This window comes from Zingiber officinale, chromosome 8A (assembly GCF_018446385.1).
Source record: "Zingiber officinale cultivar Zhangliang chromosome 8A, Zo_v1.1, whole genome shotgun sequence".
In the NCBI taxonomy this organism is placed as follows: domain Eukaryota; kingdom Viridiplantae; phylum Streptophyta; class Magnoliopsida; order Zingiberales; family Zingiberaceae; genus Zingiber; species Zingiber officinale.
Genome location: NC_056000.1, coordinates 46,361,508 through 46,377,234, shown reverse-complemented (window position 1 = coordinate 46,377,234; position 15,727 = coordinate 46,361,508). Strand labels below are relative to the sequence as shown.

The following is a 15,727-nucleotide window of genomic DNA, read 5'->3' as shown; positions in this document are numbered from 1 at the left end:
TTTTACTAAAATATATAAGAATTAGATACTAAAAGTATCCTCCTATCAACCATAAGTTCACCATATGGATACGTGATTAACGTTATGTTTCTAAAGGCTAAACATCGGATCATTTTTTTTTACATCTTATTGAAAATTTTATATTTCATTATAATGAAGTGTTTTCTCAAGGTTAATGGTCTATTGTGAGTATGTGTTTACAAACTTACGAATGTTTTATGAATGCATATATCAAACAACAATTTAACGATACTTCGGGGTAAATAAATTTCTAAATAATAGTATAGTTGGTCACACGAAATTTTTTTCACTGATTATCAGAATTAGAAAAATGATAAAAAGAGGTTTAACGCGAGTTTGCTAGAAAAGAAAAAAACAAATTGGATAATAGAGGACTTGTTTGTAAGCGTTTAAAAACTACCGGCGATTATTGCAATTATGAAAAAACGTCGCAAAAGAATGAAAAGGAAGATTCTTCCTCACTCGAGGAACGGCTCCATGTTGAGGTCGAAGTCCAGCAGACGGCGCTTCGTCGGTCCCTCCTCCTCCTCCTCCTCCTCAGTCTCCGGGCTCGAAGGAGAAACTCGATTGCTCGCGATCTCGTCGCCTCCGCTGGACTGAGCGGACGGAGACGCTGCTCGATGGTGGCACAGTTCTTTGAAGTGCCGCCTCTGGTGGCCGCCGAGGGCCTGCCCGCTCGAGAAGATCATACCGCATAGCTTGCACTTGTGCTCTGAGATCGCCGCTCCCTTCTCCGGTTCACCGGGATGGATCGAAGCAGCGGCGACGATCTTGTTCTTGTTGTGGCTGGCCACGTGCCCTCCGAGCGCTTGGTGAGAAGAGAAAACCTTAAAACAGGTATCGCATCGGTAGATTCGATTCCCGGAAGAATCAATCTTCCGGCGAGTTGATTCCGGCTGGTATCCGTCCAAATCGTGCGCGTTCCCATCATCAAAACCGGATCTTGGAGGTTCCAGAAGCCGGTCCGGGTCGGAGAGAAGCAGCAAGGCGGCGACGACCTCAGGGTCTATGTCGTCGTCGTCGTTGCAGTCGCAAGTGTTCGCAGCACGATCTCTTCTCGTTTTCGCCGGCGGTTTTCGGTTCTTCTTCGCCGCTGGAGCCTGTCGATTGACTCCTCGGTAGTCTCGCTCCGGGTGGGACCTCAGGTGTCCGTACATCGACTTTTCCGAGGGGAAGATCTTCCCGCACTCGGGGCAAGTAAGGTTAGGGTTATTCGCCATCTCCATGGAATGATCGCCCATTGATCTCTGCTCAAGAAGCGTCAAAGAAGCCATGGATACGAAGCAAAAGCACAGTAGAAAGCTTTATCTTGCAGAAGAGAAACAACTCACTCTGTCCTGTGACTATCTGCGTCTCACAGATGCAACAATCAAGACATGCTTCCCGCTGTATATTCAACAACAAACAGGCGATTGAGCAATGAGTGAAAGAAATTGAAATCTAGTTCCATAAGCTGAATCCGCAACAGGAACTGTAAAAAAAAACGATTTTTTTTAGACCGAAAGAAGCATCTCGCCGGATTCTACGAGACAATCAGAACTGAGAAAAAAAAAGGGTTCTTGTCTTTGCAACTGAATCAAGATTCTCAGAGAAGCGCAGAACGAGATCACCTTCGAAGGCGAGAAAATCCGTCGGAAGACCAATTCTTCTACGGCGACGGCGAGAGCGGCCCCCCTGTTTTAGAAAGTTCTTAGAGAGGCGGAATTTGGGAACGCGAATTTTATGCAGGGCGGCCTCCGTCAGATTTTTGATAAAGGACCATAATATACCGTCCGATCCATAGGATTTGATCCAGATCGTTAACGACGAAATAGACATCGATTCTGAAAAGCTCAGCCGTTGGATAAGAACGGAGACGGATGAGAAGATTGATTTAGATGGCTTTCCAATTAATTGAAGATTTAATTAGAATTTATCCTTCCAATAAGATATGATAAGGTTAGTACGATTGTGTTTAATGATTGATTAAAAATAGATTTCTAATATTTTACATATTTATTAATCTTATTTTATTTTAATATTTTTTTATAAGTATTATTGACACATTCCTTCTCCATTAATACCTAGAATAATCTTATTAGTAAAGTTATATAAAATATTTTGATAAATATAGTAGAATTACATAATGGATTTTTATAAAATTCTTTCTAGTTATAATAATCTTATTAGTTTACATTCATATTAATAGATTTCTAATATTTTACATATTTATTAATCGACACATTCCTTCTCCATTAATACCTAGAATAATCTTATTAGTAAAGTTATATAAAATATTTTGATAAATATAGTAGAATTACATAATGGATTTTTATAAAATTCTTTCTAGTTATAATAATCTTATTAGTTTGCATTCATATTCTTTCTTTTTTAGTAAGAATTTTTCTTAATAGTTTTTTAAAAAATTAATAATTACAAATATTATCAGATATTTATCATATCTAATAAATTTGAACACTTTGAAAAATAAATTTAAAAAATAAATAGTAAATTTTTAAAAAAACCTCACACTATGAATTATCCTTATTTTTTATTATATTTGCACAATTTTTTTATTATAAATATTAACAAATTCTCTCTAATTAATTTGATAAAGTTATTAGTTTACATGTTCCATGTTTTTTTTCTTTTCCTTTTCTTCTTATTTGAAGAAAATAAAATATTTAATAATTAAAAATATTATACGATATTAATCATGTATAATGAATTTGAACACGCTGAAAATATTTTTTTTATTTTAAAAAAATAAATAGTAAGATTAAAAAAATCTCACACTATAAATTATCCTTATTTATTTATTATTATATTTATTCATAATTTTTGTGAAAATTTGTCTTGACCATTGTCAAAAGCTTCCAATTTAGCTTACTCATTCAATCATGTCATTTCAATAGTTCGCCTAAGTTTTAATGTTAGGGATCTTCGAATAGACTGAATTAAACTATATGAAATTAAAGAATTATTTTTTTAGACCAATTCAACCGACTAAATTTGTTATTAAAGCCGAATAAATTGAACAAATATAAAATTGATTAATTCGATGTATAATCAAATTAATCTATATTTTTTTAAATATTTAAACTTTTAAAATAAAACTTAATTGATTTGATAAAAAAAATAAACATCTTAATATTTTTTTAAATAAAAACCAAATTTAATCAATTTCCTCTATTTTCAAAATTTAAAATAAAAAAGCAAACCGATTTAATTTGAAATAATCAGTATTTAAAAATAAATAAAATTTTCTCCCTTGTCCTCATTCTCGTGCTCTATCTTTTATGGTTTCCTTTTGAAATAGGACTATAAGAAATCTTCGCATCCATACCTTATCTAAAATTTATTAAATTTATATATCTACTTTTCACTACACTATATATTAGCTACAAATAAAATCTATTTCTTAAATTTAAAGAAATAGTATTCATAAATGATAAATTTAAAAAATAAATAGACTAACTAATACAAAGAGTTTTTTTTCATCAATCCTATCTAAATTTTAAAATAAAATCTTTATATAGGATAACTAATATAGGTGCTTTTACTATCCTATGCAATTTTGTTTGTTGGCTTTTTCCTAAACTAGTTTAGTTAACTACATTATTCATTTTATTTACTAATTCTTTATGTTGGTCCTAGAGCTAGCTCAATTGATAAATGTATGAGATAATGACTATAATAATTAGGGGAGTCAATTTAGATTTTTGTTAAACTCCCTCTCAATGATACCTTTGAAACAGATTGGTCACATTGACAATTAAGTTAGAACGGTACACTTGGATTATTAAGACATTCGTAGTCTTTAAATCTCTTAAAGAACTTTATACTCTATCATATCATTGTCACATCAAAAATTAAAAACCTTATTTTTTTTAAAAATTACTCTTTATTATCATAAAACTTTGATACATGTTTATAAAAAAACTATAAATCCCATCTATGTAATGGAAGAGGGATTTATATTGAAAGATTTATAGTATAAATTACATAATATAAACTTCCCATTGCAAATGCCCTTATTACTTTCTTAATAATGTTCTATCCAATTTCTATTTATTTAATAGTTAACAATTATACAATAGACTCGATTTCCTTTTTTTTCTCAAAATAATTTTTTTGAAAAAAAAAATGTGCGGGAAAAGTTAGTTTTGTTACCATAAAACGACAGATCTACGCTTCGCTGCTGCCGTTGTCTTTGGCGGAGGGGGAGATGCAGCAATCGAAGATCAGCGCCTTCTTCAAGCCTTCAACGCCTTCTTCTTCAATCGCTCGAAGGTTCTTGTTCTTTATCTAATTCTGGTTCATCTAATTGACTCCATCGTTAACTCAATTACCGCAGCGAGTGCGATATCGATCGGACTCACAAAGATGGAGGAGATGCGGGAGCAAAGGCGCCGGGCCTGATCCCGAGTGGTTCCTCCAGGATGCTCAACAAGAAGAGGAGCTACGCGCAGTACCATCTCGAATTAGGGCAGTCGGACTTCCTCCTCCGCTCCTGCTCCGTCTGCGGGATGATGTACGCCCCCGGGGACGAGTCGGACGAGAAGCTCCACGGGGATTTCCATAAGAAGTACTACGAAGGAATTCGGTTCAAGGTCAATCCGGTTGCTTCGATCTGTTCTCTGTTTTCGTTTCGTCCTTGTTCTCTAGCTTGTTTAATTTCGATGCACAGGGCTGGCGCGGCGAGAGAGTTGTCTCGACGCCCAGCGGAGGCAATTGCCGCATCCTGTTGGTGCTCGACGGTGACTCCCCATCGCACAAGCGCAAGGTTGCTGGATTTACAACTTGATCGATCAGTCTTGTTCTTTTTGCCCTAGCGGTCGCAAACTGTTTGTTGAAATGACTGAGTAATTAGAAATGCATGTTCTTAAATTTGATTATGGACAAGTTTTGACTTTTCAATTCCATAGCTTTGATGGAAGACAGTAACCATGCTTCTGGGATCACAGGTTAAGGAGGTGCTTACGATCGTGGAGAAGGAACTTGGGTTCAGTGATGGTCAACTTCTGAATAAACTCTGCAAGGTGAAGAACTGGCCTTTGATAGAAGAACAATCAACAATCATGTCTGGCATTGAATTTCTATCTTGTTGACAAACGCAGGTTTATCTGTTCATTTCAAGTAATAGGGTTGTTGGTTGCCTAGTTGCTGAACCGATAAGAACTGCTCATAGAGTTGTAGAAAGTTGTACATCGTGTGAACATACCGACTATACTAAATTTTGTCAAAATTTAGAAAGAAAATGCCCAACATTGCAATTCGGAGGATTCAGCTTCAAGAGAGAAGTTATCAGAAGTGTCTCCAAGAACAGGACAACCATTGATGAGTGCGAGACCGGAGCTGTTCTTTGCGAAGAAGAACCTGTCCCTGCCCTTTGTGGGTTTAGGGGCATTTGGGTTGTTCCTTCCCAGAGAAGGAAACGAATTGCCTTCCAGCTATTAGATGCTGCAAGGTAATGACTGATTATGATGCCATCAAAACTCTGATATTACTCTACTCGACATCTAGTTGAGGATTTGTATTTTCTCATGTTTATAATCATTTTGACCTCAGTCTTACTTGTACTTCAGTTAAATCTGCTTATATTTAATTGTAGCATCTTTGCAATTGGGAAATTGGTTGTAAACATTGTTAGATGACCTAATTTCGATACTTTTTGCAGGCATACATTTTTACCAGATACAATTCTGGAGCGCTCACAGTGTGCCTTTTCTCCACCAACCTCGTCTGGAAGAGCATTAGCATCTAGATACAGTGGCAACAACATTTACCTAATCTATAGGGAAGATGATGTGTGAGGGAAAAAACATGTATGTTTGAATTGATTTTTTTTTTCTTTAGAGTCTTGCGAACTAATATCGACTGAAATTCTTCAATTGTATTGAAGAAGCAAAGATTGGATTATGTTCTGGTTAATGTATCTTGTGTTTCTTGGACTGTCATTGTATTTGATCCTATGTGAAAATTGAATAGATGTCACATTAGACAGTTGATTCTGTTGTTGACCGGAAAAAAACTTTGAACTAGAGAAAAGATTGATGAGCTGGAACAAAAAGGGGCTCCGATTGCTTCCTTGCTCTATGCGCACACCAAAGAGAGAGCTCACAAAATGTTAGAGTGAGAACCATGGAAGAGATTTTTGGCATAGGTACTCTGACCCTTAAGTCAATACAATGGTCGAGCGAAAATGGAGAAGAACAGTAAACACATAAACATGTAGTCAACTGTACTCCAGCATATCAAAGTAATAAAGTGTACCTCACCAACAAAAACAACATTTCCTCTTTATATCATCTCCCATAATCTCTATAATAATGAGATGACAAGGAATATTCGGTGTCAGAAGATGTCGAGTAATGGAAGGTGTATAGTCATCCTCTGAGAAATCTTTTGTTACTTATATATGAACAGTTTTGTGTAACTTCTGCAATAATAATAGAAGTTGTACAACCACTCTCATAAAAAAGTTCTGTTGTAGATATGTGTTAGATATCAGAATAGTCTCTGGTGAATACTTGTTATTCTTTGATAGATGGGTGTGATTCTTTGACAATGTTATCCTCTGGATATAGCTTGGCCGGATATTTAGCTGATTATGGTGCCCTGGCCGGATCTTTAACTGACCGGCTATATACTTGATGCATGTCTTTGAAGAGTGGGGATCTAAGCCTCAAGATATCCAATCAACCCTTGGGCCGATTGGTCTCATGTTATGGGACTTGTCCTTGAAATATTCTAGGATCTGGAGGTCTGGCTGGATCTATGTCCGTTTGAGTAATGAGAATTGCTTTATGTCTTTACCTTAAGTATACATATATGAGATGGTAACCCTAAGCCATAGAAATCCGATCGACCTTGGGTACTGAGAGCTGAATTCCATAAATCTGACTGACATAAGTACGATCGGTTCTATGCCCGTAGGCTCTGGTGCTGAAGATCTAATAAGTAATGAGGAGATAAGTCTTGTATGTCCAGTCAACGTTAGGACCGTAAAACTTTTACTCTTAACTTAAAATAATTTATTTTAATAAAAAAGTTATGTGATAATCTCTTCGGCCAAAAATAATATTTATCATTTTCAATTTTAAAAATCATTTATAAGTTAGAAACACTTCTTAAATAGTTTTAGCAAATTATTCAAAGCCCCAAATAACTCTAAAAAACTTAATCATAAAACTCTTATGATTTAAAAATAATATTCCGGATTAAAAAGAATTAATTTTTTAGTTTTTCCATTTGAAAAACAATAATTTTTACCAAATATTATTTCTTAGAATTTGTCATTTTTAGATCTAAACATGATTTTGATTAAAAACAAAAAAAAAAGATTGACCTTTTATCAATGCACTTTGTCAGGACTACAGTGAAATCTTTCAAACGATTAATCAACCATCTAAAATTTAAATTTAAATTATGATATATTATAAGATTTTTTTTTATTGAAATGATAAATTTAAAAACACTGATTACTTAGATTGACCTCAAGCGATTCTCGATTTACGATCGATGGAAAATTTTTATAATATCAGGTCTATTATTTTTAAAATTAATTAAATTTTAATTTACTATGATAGTCAATGTGAAATTTTTATAAGTCGAATTCATCACCTTCAAAATTAATCCGTTGGGAGAATCGACGTACTGTCGGATAGTAAGAAATGGATATCCGATTAAAAGTAAAAAAAAAAAAAAAAAAAAAAAAAAAAAAAAAAAAAAGGAAAAGGAAAGCAGTTCAAATCTTCTGTCCTCTAATTTTTCTGTCCTCGTGTCCTCTACCGATCGGACGGATCAAATTACATCTTAAGACATTATGGTATCCTTAAGATGTGTGCAATATCCTTGTGATATGCAAGACATCCTTGAGATGTAATCTGGTCCGTTCGATCGGTAAGAGAACATAGGGACAGAAATTTGGGGACAGAGGATCTGAACTGAAATTTCTCTGTCCCCGTGTCCCCTTATCGATCGAACGGACCAGATTACATCTCAAGGATGCCTTGCACATCACAAGGATACTACATACATCTTAAGGATACCATGATGTCTTAAATGTATTCTAATCCGTCTGATCGGTAGGGAACACGGGGATAGAGAAATTTCGGAACAGAAGATTTGAATTGGAAAAATTTAAGGGCAAAGGATCCGAACTGAAAAGAGAGAGGTTGATCATGGAATGCTGATCCGAGCGCCAGGAAGAATTGCTGCTAAATGTGCCCGTAGCTTACGGACGGTGGTGATCGATAGCTGCACCAAGAGGTTTCTGGTGCTTGTTTTATTTCTACCCCTTCCTCTTCGGTGAGCGAACTACTCATCAGTAGAGAATTTGGGGGCGATTAGGACCGCGGAGTAGAGTAGTCGCCAGCGCCAAACCCTCTCCCTGATCTTCCGATCTTGTTCTGCTTTATTCATCTATATCTCCGGTGAGACGATCTTCCGTTCCTACTCTGATAATTTCCTTTTGGGGCTCCAAATCTCTTTGATCTAGCCGAATCCAAAAATGGCTTCCATTTTATCGAAACAGAGGGAAAGCGAATTTTTAAATGGATTTTGAGCGGGATTGGTTTTTTATGTTGTTGTTATGGATTTGGCATTTGAGATGGCAAAAGAAAATTTTGGTTTTTGTGAGTTTTTTCTTTTGCTTGTATTCTGGGCTTCAAATATTTGGTGGTTCCAGTGAAAAATCCTGGTTTTGACGAATGGTGAAACTTCTTGTGAACTTTGGCACTGGATCCATCTGAGACTCTTGTTACCGTGGATCAGGTATTGCACGGGAACTTGACGAATTTCGTGTATTTGGAGTTTCAGGTGCTGTGGATCGGTACTGCACGAATGGCTCGTCTTTACGTTGGTAATCTAGAGCCCCGAACCACTGCACGGGAACTTGAAGACGAATTTCGTGTATTTGGGCCTCTACGAAGGTAAATATTGGAAGTCTAGCGGAATTATCTTTTTTCTGTGACCTTCGTGTTATAGCTTGTATGCTGTTTGCGTAAAGGCAAGGTTTTGGAGGGTTGAAAACTTATAGATCTTAAATTTCCGATTTTGAGCTTTATGCCATGGTTCCTTTTTCTGCATCTGTTTTGGTTTTTTGAGGACAAACTTCCAAGCCGTGGCCTGAATAGACAATCATAATTTTTCTGTGGGTAATAACTTTTCTTGATGGCGTGAAAATGTTGTAATTTAAATCTCAGGCATCTACGTGAACAGTGGACCATTCTGGTCCGTGCCATTCAATGTTATGATGTAGCTTTTCAAATCCTAACTAACAAGAGATAACAAATGTTATGTAATTCACTCTGATTCATTCTGGTAAGGCACTTCATGGTTTCATCTTTTCATATCAGTCATCCTTATTTTTTCATGGTTGCTTTAAGCTTTTTTTTTAGTTGTATAATGTTCCAAGTAAAAAATTCTCTCTACATAATATATGAAGTTACATAAAATTAAACTAAGCATAATTTTCATGGTTGCTTTAAGCTTTTCTTGGAAATTTATCTATCTTGCCAAATTAAAGGGATTTTTTAGATTTGAGACCAACTTCCTACGTGGAAGGGAAAAAGTGGTGGAAGGGAAGTAGGTAGTAAAGAAAGTTGGTGGTAGTGAATAGGGAAAGGGCTTCCTTGTTGGTGATTCCTTGGAAGGAAGGAAGGAAAGAGAAAGGGAAATCTTAAAATCTCTAATTAATTGTTTGAAAATATGAAAAAACTGATTTCATTTTTAGATATCAATTTTTGTTGATGCAGATTTTGCTAGGAATTTCTTATCAAAATCGTGTACAGCATTGCTTTTGCTCATTAGGTGGAAGCTGTACATGCTTGTGCTGTTTCTGTTCAATGAAAAGATGGTTAACAGCCCCTGGAGAAGCCTTCCCTAGGCGCATTTCATTCTCCCGACCTGATGCCATAGGAATCACAACCTTAGGGGGAAATGCATGGATATATTTAAAATTTATGAATTCATTGTTTGAAGGCTTAATATTAGATGATAAGTTGCAATATTTGTATTGAGAAAAAAATTGTTTGCAATTAATTCTGTTATTCAATTTTACTAATCAAGGCGTTGCTTTCAAACTTGTTTAAGCTATCTTCCTTTTTTTATGTCTAATTTCCGATCTGTTTCTTTCCAAGTATATTAGTTTTAGTGGTTTCTCTTCATGAGTTTTCTCTTCTATTTTACAAATAAAAGAAATAAATCAACTGTCATTTTTGGAGAACCATTGTCATTATCATCAATTCAAACTAAATGGGATCAACTATTAACAACCATGCTTATAGGGATTAGACATTTTTAACATTGTGCACCTTGGCATACTCAATCTCAATTTTATTTGAGAAACTGGTTATGTAAAATGATAATAGTTCCAGGTTATATGTACTTATGTTTGAAGTGATTTAACATAAGTATCTTGTCACTTACTAATTTCTCCAGTTTCATTGATCTTGAAAATTCTTCAGAGTTTAAAGTGCTTTCTTAACTCTTCAAATGTGTGCTATTTATCTTTTCAGTACAAACATTTCCTTTCTGCTATTAACTATCAAACGCTTACTTGTGATTGAGATTAACTAGTTGTATCGATTCTTATATCAGTACAGACTAATTTACTACAGCTGCAAGCATGAACTTCTTGAAGTATTCTGAAAGGACTTTCCACTCATAAATGTTTGGGCCTCTACTGCTGGGTGGAGGGTTTTTGGTTAGAATGGAGTTACTTGGTGTTCAATCTTTTCCACATTTTATCCAAAGATCACTCATGAACTTCCTTTTTGTCCTATAGATACCATGTTTTTGCCCCCTAATACCAATGCTTTCAACATGAATTTGTACTATCATGACTATCAAAATAAACCAATTTGGTATAATTTTGGGTGCAGCGTTTGGGTTGCTAGAAAACCACCAGGCTTTGCTTTCATTGATTTTGATGATAAGAGAGATGCTCAAGATGCAATCCGTGATCTGGATGGTACGTTTTAATTATCTAAACACATTTTCTTCTGAAAAATTTGCATGGTTTAGACTTGATAAGATATATTTAACATTAATCACATTGCGCTAACTACTATTTTCTGTGAAAAATGATCTCTATTCAATTTATGTATATCACACATGAATTATCACTTTATGTGTGTGTGTCTTGATAAAGTAACAATGATCGTGCATTATTAGTTATGATTTGAGAAACATCTTATCATGTGTTTCAATTGATGCTGGAGGTTATAATCTTTTAAGTAGAGAAATTCTGATATCTAGGTATGTGCTTGCTCTATATCCAGAGTTTAGTCTAATTGCCTTTTTTTCCAAGTTGGTTTTTATCCTAGATCACTTCATATGGTTGCTTTCTTACAGGCAAAAATGGATGGAGAGTAGAATTGTCCCATAACTCAAGCAGCCGTGGTCGTGACCATCATGGAGCATCAGATATGAAGTGCTATGAGTGTGGAGAGACAGGTCATTTTGCTCGTGAGTGTCGTCTTCGAATTGGTTCTGGAGGATTAGGCAGTGGAAGACGTTGGAGTCGGAGTCGAAGTCGAAGTCGCAGCAGAAGTCCTAGATACCGCCGAAGTCCTAGTTATGGCCGAAGGTAATAATTGACTTCAGGCAACATAAGTTATGGCTAACTTAAAACTTGCAGACATCTGTTATTAGTCTCTGTTTTTTTTTTCCTTTCACATGATTCATAATTGATTAATAAAATTTATTTTTTACTCCAATTTTTATATTGCTGATGATACTATGAGAAAATGTATTCTCAGAAGTCAGACCATCAGGTTTTTGTTTTAATGGAATTGAAAATTTTTAGTACGAAGTCCAAACTTGTTAGGGAAACTTCATCATATAACTGTTGTAGTTTAAAAGTGCAGCAAAGAATACAAATATACTCAAGATGGACCACTTGTGGGACAACTTTTTGAGAGTACTGTCTACTATATTTCATGATTGATCTCTTAGGGCTGATTAATGACTTTTGAACAGGAGCTATAGTCCTCATGACCGCTCTCCAAGACCACGCAGTCCTTCACCTCCTCGCCGAAGCAGTCACAGCAAGTCTCCTCCTTATGACAATCAGCGTTCTGAATCACCGCATACTAATGGGTAAATTCAACATTTTTTTTTCTGATTAATGAAAATGGCTTCAGTTATGGCTTTGCATAAAGATATGCACTCATCTTGGATTCAGATGATCTTCTTGAGCCCTTCTGTTGGCAGTAGTGTTGGTCACAATACTTTACTTTTTTGATAATCATCGTATCTTCATTCATTGATTGTTTGTCCTTCAAAATTTTGATGTCAGATATCAACGCCGCAGCAAGAGCTGAGTTATGTCCACTTGATCAGGAGTCTCTTTGTGAACTTTATAGGTCATGGGCTTTTCTTAAAATGAATGTCTCCTTCTGTTTGATCTGCACTCAGGCATCTTGGATTGGTTAAGTATCTTGAACTTTCTTTTGCATGTCTTTTATTAAGCATGATGAACTCCTGATATTTTAGAGCAGACTATGATGTTTATTTGGATCATATATTATAATTCCAGCTAAGTTCTGTATGTTCTTTTATTTTGTGTCGAGGAGGCATCGTCGTCGTCCTGCTTTTACGACTGCCCGTCTTCGGCATTCCTCGTTTTTATGCTACTGCTACGTCTTCGTCATTCATTGCCTTTATGACTCTACTACTGCAAATGATTTTGCTCTTCCTCACATGCGCACACCATCTTCAACAACTCTGTGAACGTCGTGTGAAGGAGGTATCATTCTGCTTTAACAACTGCCGCCATCGGCATTCCTGTTTCTGTTTCTACTGCATCTTCAGCACTCCTCGCCTTTTTGTTTCTACTACTACACATGGTTTTATTCTTCGCATGCTAGCACCATGTTCGACGAGTTAAGAATACCTTGTGTTACGGAGGCATCCATTCTGATTTAATGACTTCCTGCCTTCTGCATTCCTTGTTTTTATGGTCGACTGCATCTTCGGCATTCCCTGCCTTATGGTTGTTCTACTACTACACTCAGTTTGGTTCTTTCTTTGCCAACCTGAGAATATCTTCTCATGTCGAGGGGACAACATTCTGCTTTGACGCTTGCCTGCCTTGGGGACTTCATTTAGGGCACTTCTGCATCTTCAGCATTCCTTGCCTTTATGGATCTACAACTACACATGGTCTCGTTCTTCATGTGCGAACACCATCTTCGACAACTGAGAATCTGTGTTGAGGTGGTATAACCATGTCTCTAGCACTGTCTTTTGTGGTTCTATTACAACACATGGCTTTGCTCTTTGGTGTCCGAACACTAATCTTCCACAATTTGAGAATATCATGTTCTATAATTTACACTAGTGTTGTATTCTTCTACTGTTGAGCTGCATTACAGAAGTCCTTTATTGTTGTTGTAAAAGGTTTCAGGGGCTATTTCGCCATTATTTCTCGGCTTTGAAAAACCGTATCTTCACTATTTTTGTAGGTTTACCTTTTTGCTATCTTCTCACATAAACAATTTGATGAGGAAAGTTAAAACTAAGTTGAAGTATTTTAGTTGCAATTATGTGAATTTGCATCAATTTTAAATTTAAATTTTTGGGGGTTTAATTCTGGTTTTTAACTCAAAATTAATAGATACTGATTATAAATTAATTTCCAAAGAAGTGGTTTATTGGGAACTATAATATAAAATTAGTGATTGTGTACACGCGTCGCGTGTGTAATATAATATATTAAAATTACATTGACCTTTTATAATGAAATTATATTAAATAAAATATTTTAGTATTAAAATACTAAAGTAGAGTGTTAGTAGAGTCATTAGGGCAATGTGTTTGATTTTTAAAAATCTGAATTATTTGAGTCTTTGAAAATTTGAATTGTTTAGATTTTCAAGTGTTACACTTACAGTTTTCCTATAGAAAAAATTAATTTAATTTAATATTATACTTATCTTAGTAAAAAAAACTAAGAACGAAAATTAATGAGAATTATATTTTTTTTATATATAAAACAACCAGAGAAAATTATATTTTTTTTATATATAAAACAACCAGAGAACTATAATGATGAGAAAAATTCATAATAATATGTCGCAACTGAGTTTCGAACTTTAGATCACTGATTGTTTTGCTTGTGAAATTACTAATAAATCTTATAATTATTTTTAGTGTAAATAGAAAAAAAGGATATTAACGTAAATTCATTTTAGATTTCGTCAAAGTTAGTTAATAAAGGGAGGAGATTTTTAATAAAATAGTAGATTTATACCAATTAATTCTTAACTTATCCTGCATAATCGTAGGTGACATTTAACGCCAATACTTTGAGATGATATTTATTTATTATTTTGTATTATTTTCTTTTATCAGTATGTAATTTTTTCCTTTTTCCTTAGATGTAAGATGTTTATGCTAATTTGAAATCATCATCAATGCTAATTTCAAATCAATACTAACATTGGTTTGAAATTAGCACCAATCAACATTATATTAGTGTTGGTTTTTAAAGATCAGCACTAGCTGATGTTAGTTTCAAACTAGCACGGGTGAAGATTAACATCAACATGGTGTTGGTTTAAAATAAGCATTGGTACTGACTAGTATTGATGTTGATTTTAAATTAGTGTTGATGCAGGCTTTTAAAGATTAACACCATCTTACATACATAAGAGATGCTTGTATGTAGAAAAGAAAAAAAATTGTAAGTAGATGAGAGTGGAAAATAAAAAAAATGAGTAAAGATCATGTCAGAGCATCCACATTGGATGTCAACCATGGTTGTACATGGTAAATTGTATAAGGTATCATTCTTTTTCTTTTATATATATATATATATATATATTAAAAAAAAGTTAAATTTTAAAAATGCTTAGGTTGGCCAATTGGGTTGGCTAGAACAGTTTAAAGGGGCTAACCAAGCTAATCAGAAAAGTCGAATGAGTTGGTTAGATTGATTGAGTCTCTTAAACGGACAGATTGAGTGGTCGAGCCAACCAGGCTGAAGGAGCTGATTGGGTCGATCAAATCCAAGCAGGGTTAGTCGGGCTGACAAGGTTGGTTGAACTGAACCTAGTCAAGCTGTTGATCATGGGCTGGTGAAATGAGTGGGTCAAGCATTGCTAGTTAAGTTGGTTTTGATGAAGTTGATCTTGATGAGTAAACCAAATGAGTTGATCGAGTCAAAGTAGTTGGTTGAGCCAAGGAAGCTATAATGCGATCTGGTTGAGTAGATTGGTCAGACGAATCAAGCATACTAATCAAGTTAGTCAAATAAATCAATTGGGTCGAGGAAGGTGAGTCAAAATAGAGGTGGATATTAAAACTTAGTGTTTCGTTTAGATCGAAACTTTTCTATGTCAAATCACAATAAATCGATCAATTTAATGTGTTATGACTTGGTCAACCAACTCGGCTTCGTAAACTCAGGGCCGTTATATATATATATATATATATATATATATATATATATATATATATATATATATATACTTGTTTATTAAAATTATCAAAACAACTCATTCCGTTTCAATCCCTTTTTTTTTTGTTTAAATAGTTTTATTTTCGACACTATCTCATAGCGGTTATTGTACGGATCATTTCAATTGATCTTATTGATTATTCTACAAGAATCCATCTTATCTCATATAAATGTTTGTTGATCATCAGAATAAATCGAAAAGTACACGCGATGATCAATTCAGAAGTCCAGTATTCTATAATTACGCTCTTCATT

At 34.8% G+C, this 15,727-nt stretch overlaps 3 protein-coding genes across 9 annotated transcripts; 2 read left to right on the top strand and 1 right to left on the bottom strand.

Annotated features, from left to right (window-relative positions):
* Positions 1-350: 350 nt before the first annotated feature.
* Positions 351-1,781, bottom strand: LOC122011597 (zinc finger protein ZAT2-like). Of its 4 annotated transcripts, none has more exons than XM_042567982.1 (3): positions 1,632-1,781; positions 1,353-1,492; positions 351-1,268 (listed from the first exon to the last, which is right to left on the bottom strand). In XM_042567982.1, exon 3 carries the CDS (start codon positions 1,260-1,262, stop codon positions 480-482), a length of 783 nt encoding a protein of 260 aa, XP_042423916.1. In that variant the 5' UTR covers positions 1,263-1,268; positions 1,353-1,492; positions 1,632-1,781; the 3' UTR covers positions 351-479. The 4 variants fall into 4 exon arrangements, with proteins under 4 accessions (XP_042423916.1, XP_042423915.1, XP_042423913.1 ...); XM_042567981.1 differs by having other exon boundaries at positions 1,353-1,407; positions 1,632-1,752; XM_042567979.1 differs by having other exon boundaries at positions 351-1,492.
* A 2,413-nt stretch (positions 1,782-4,194) lies between these two features.
* Positions 4,195-6,014, top strand: LOC122011467 (protein CHROMOSOME TRANSMISSION FIDELITY 7-like). Its single transcript, XM_042567862.1, has 6 exons — positions 4,195-4,293; positions 4,358-4,613; positions 4,691-4,786; positions 4,968-5,042; positions 5,121-5,470; positions 5,681-6,014. The coding sequence occupies exons 1-6, from the start codon at positions 4,229-4,231 to the stop codon at positions 5,814-5,816; spliced, it is 978 nt and encodes a 325-aa protein (XP_042423796.1). The 5' UTR covers positions 4,195-4,228; the 3' UTR covers positions 5,817-6,014.
* Positions 6,015-8,287: 2,273 nt separating this feature from the next.
* Positions 8,288-13,434, top strand: LOC122008826 (serine/arginine-rich splicing factor RSZ21A-like). Of its 4 annotated transcripts, none has more exons than XR_006119386.1 (7): positions 8,288-8,438; positions 8,824-8,936; positions 10,890-10,978; positions 11,362-11,596; positions 11,989-12,108; positions 12,308-12,757; positions 13,026-13,434. XR_006119386.1 is itself a non-coding variant. In XM_042564688.1 (6 exons), the coding sequence occupies exons 2-6, from the start codon at positions 8,848-8,850 to the stop codon at positions 12,330-12,332; spliced, it is 558 nt and encodes a 185-aa protein (XP_042420622.1). In that variant the 5' UTR covers positions 8,288-8,438; positions 8,824-8,847; the 3' UTR covers positions 12,333-13,434. The 4 variants fall into 4 exon arrangements, 1 of the variants encoding a protein (XP_042420622.1); XR_006119385.1 differs by having other exon boundaries at positions 12,879-13,434; XR_006119387.1 differs by having other exon boundaries at positions 8,310-8,438; positions 8,779-8,936; positions 12,879-13,434.
* Positions 13,435-15,727: the final 2,293 nt, after the last annotated feature.

Bases quoted from the DNA above. Each gene is read 5' to 3' on its own strand.
- LOC122011597 (XM_042567979.1), bottom strand. From the start codon at position 1,295: ATGGCTTCTTTGACGCTTCTTGAGCAGAGATCAATGGGCGATCATTCC.
- LOC122011467 (XM_042567862.1), top strand. From the start codon at position 4,229: ATGCAGCAATCGAAGATCAGCGCCTTCTTCAAGCCTTCAACGCCTTCT. The intron at 4,294-4,357 runs GTTCTTGTTCTT...CAATTACCGCAG, and splicing joins TCTTCTTCAATCGCTCGAAG to CGAGTGCGATATCGATCGGA. The intron at 4,787-4,967 runs GTTGCTGGATTT...CTGGGATCACAG, and splicing joins CCCCATCGCACAAGCGCAAG to GTTAAGGAGGTGCTTACGAT.
- LOC122008826 (XM_042564688.1), top strand. From the start codon at position 8,848: ATGGCTCGTCTTTACGTTGGTAATCTAGAGCCCCGAACCACTGCACGG. The intron at 8,937-10,889 runs GTAAATATTGGA...TTTTGGGTGCAG, and splicing joins GTATTTGGGCCTCTACGAAG to CGTTTGGGTTGCTAGAAAAC. The intron at 10,979-11,361 runs GTACGTTTTAAT...GCTTTCTTACAG, and splicing joins TGCAATCCGTGATCTGGATG to GCAAAAATGGATGGAGAGTA.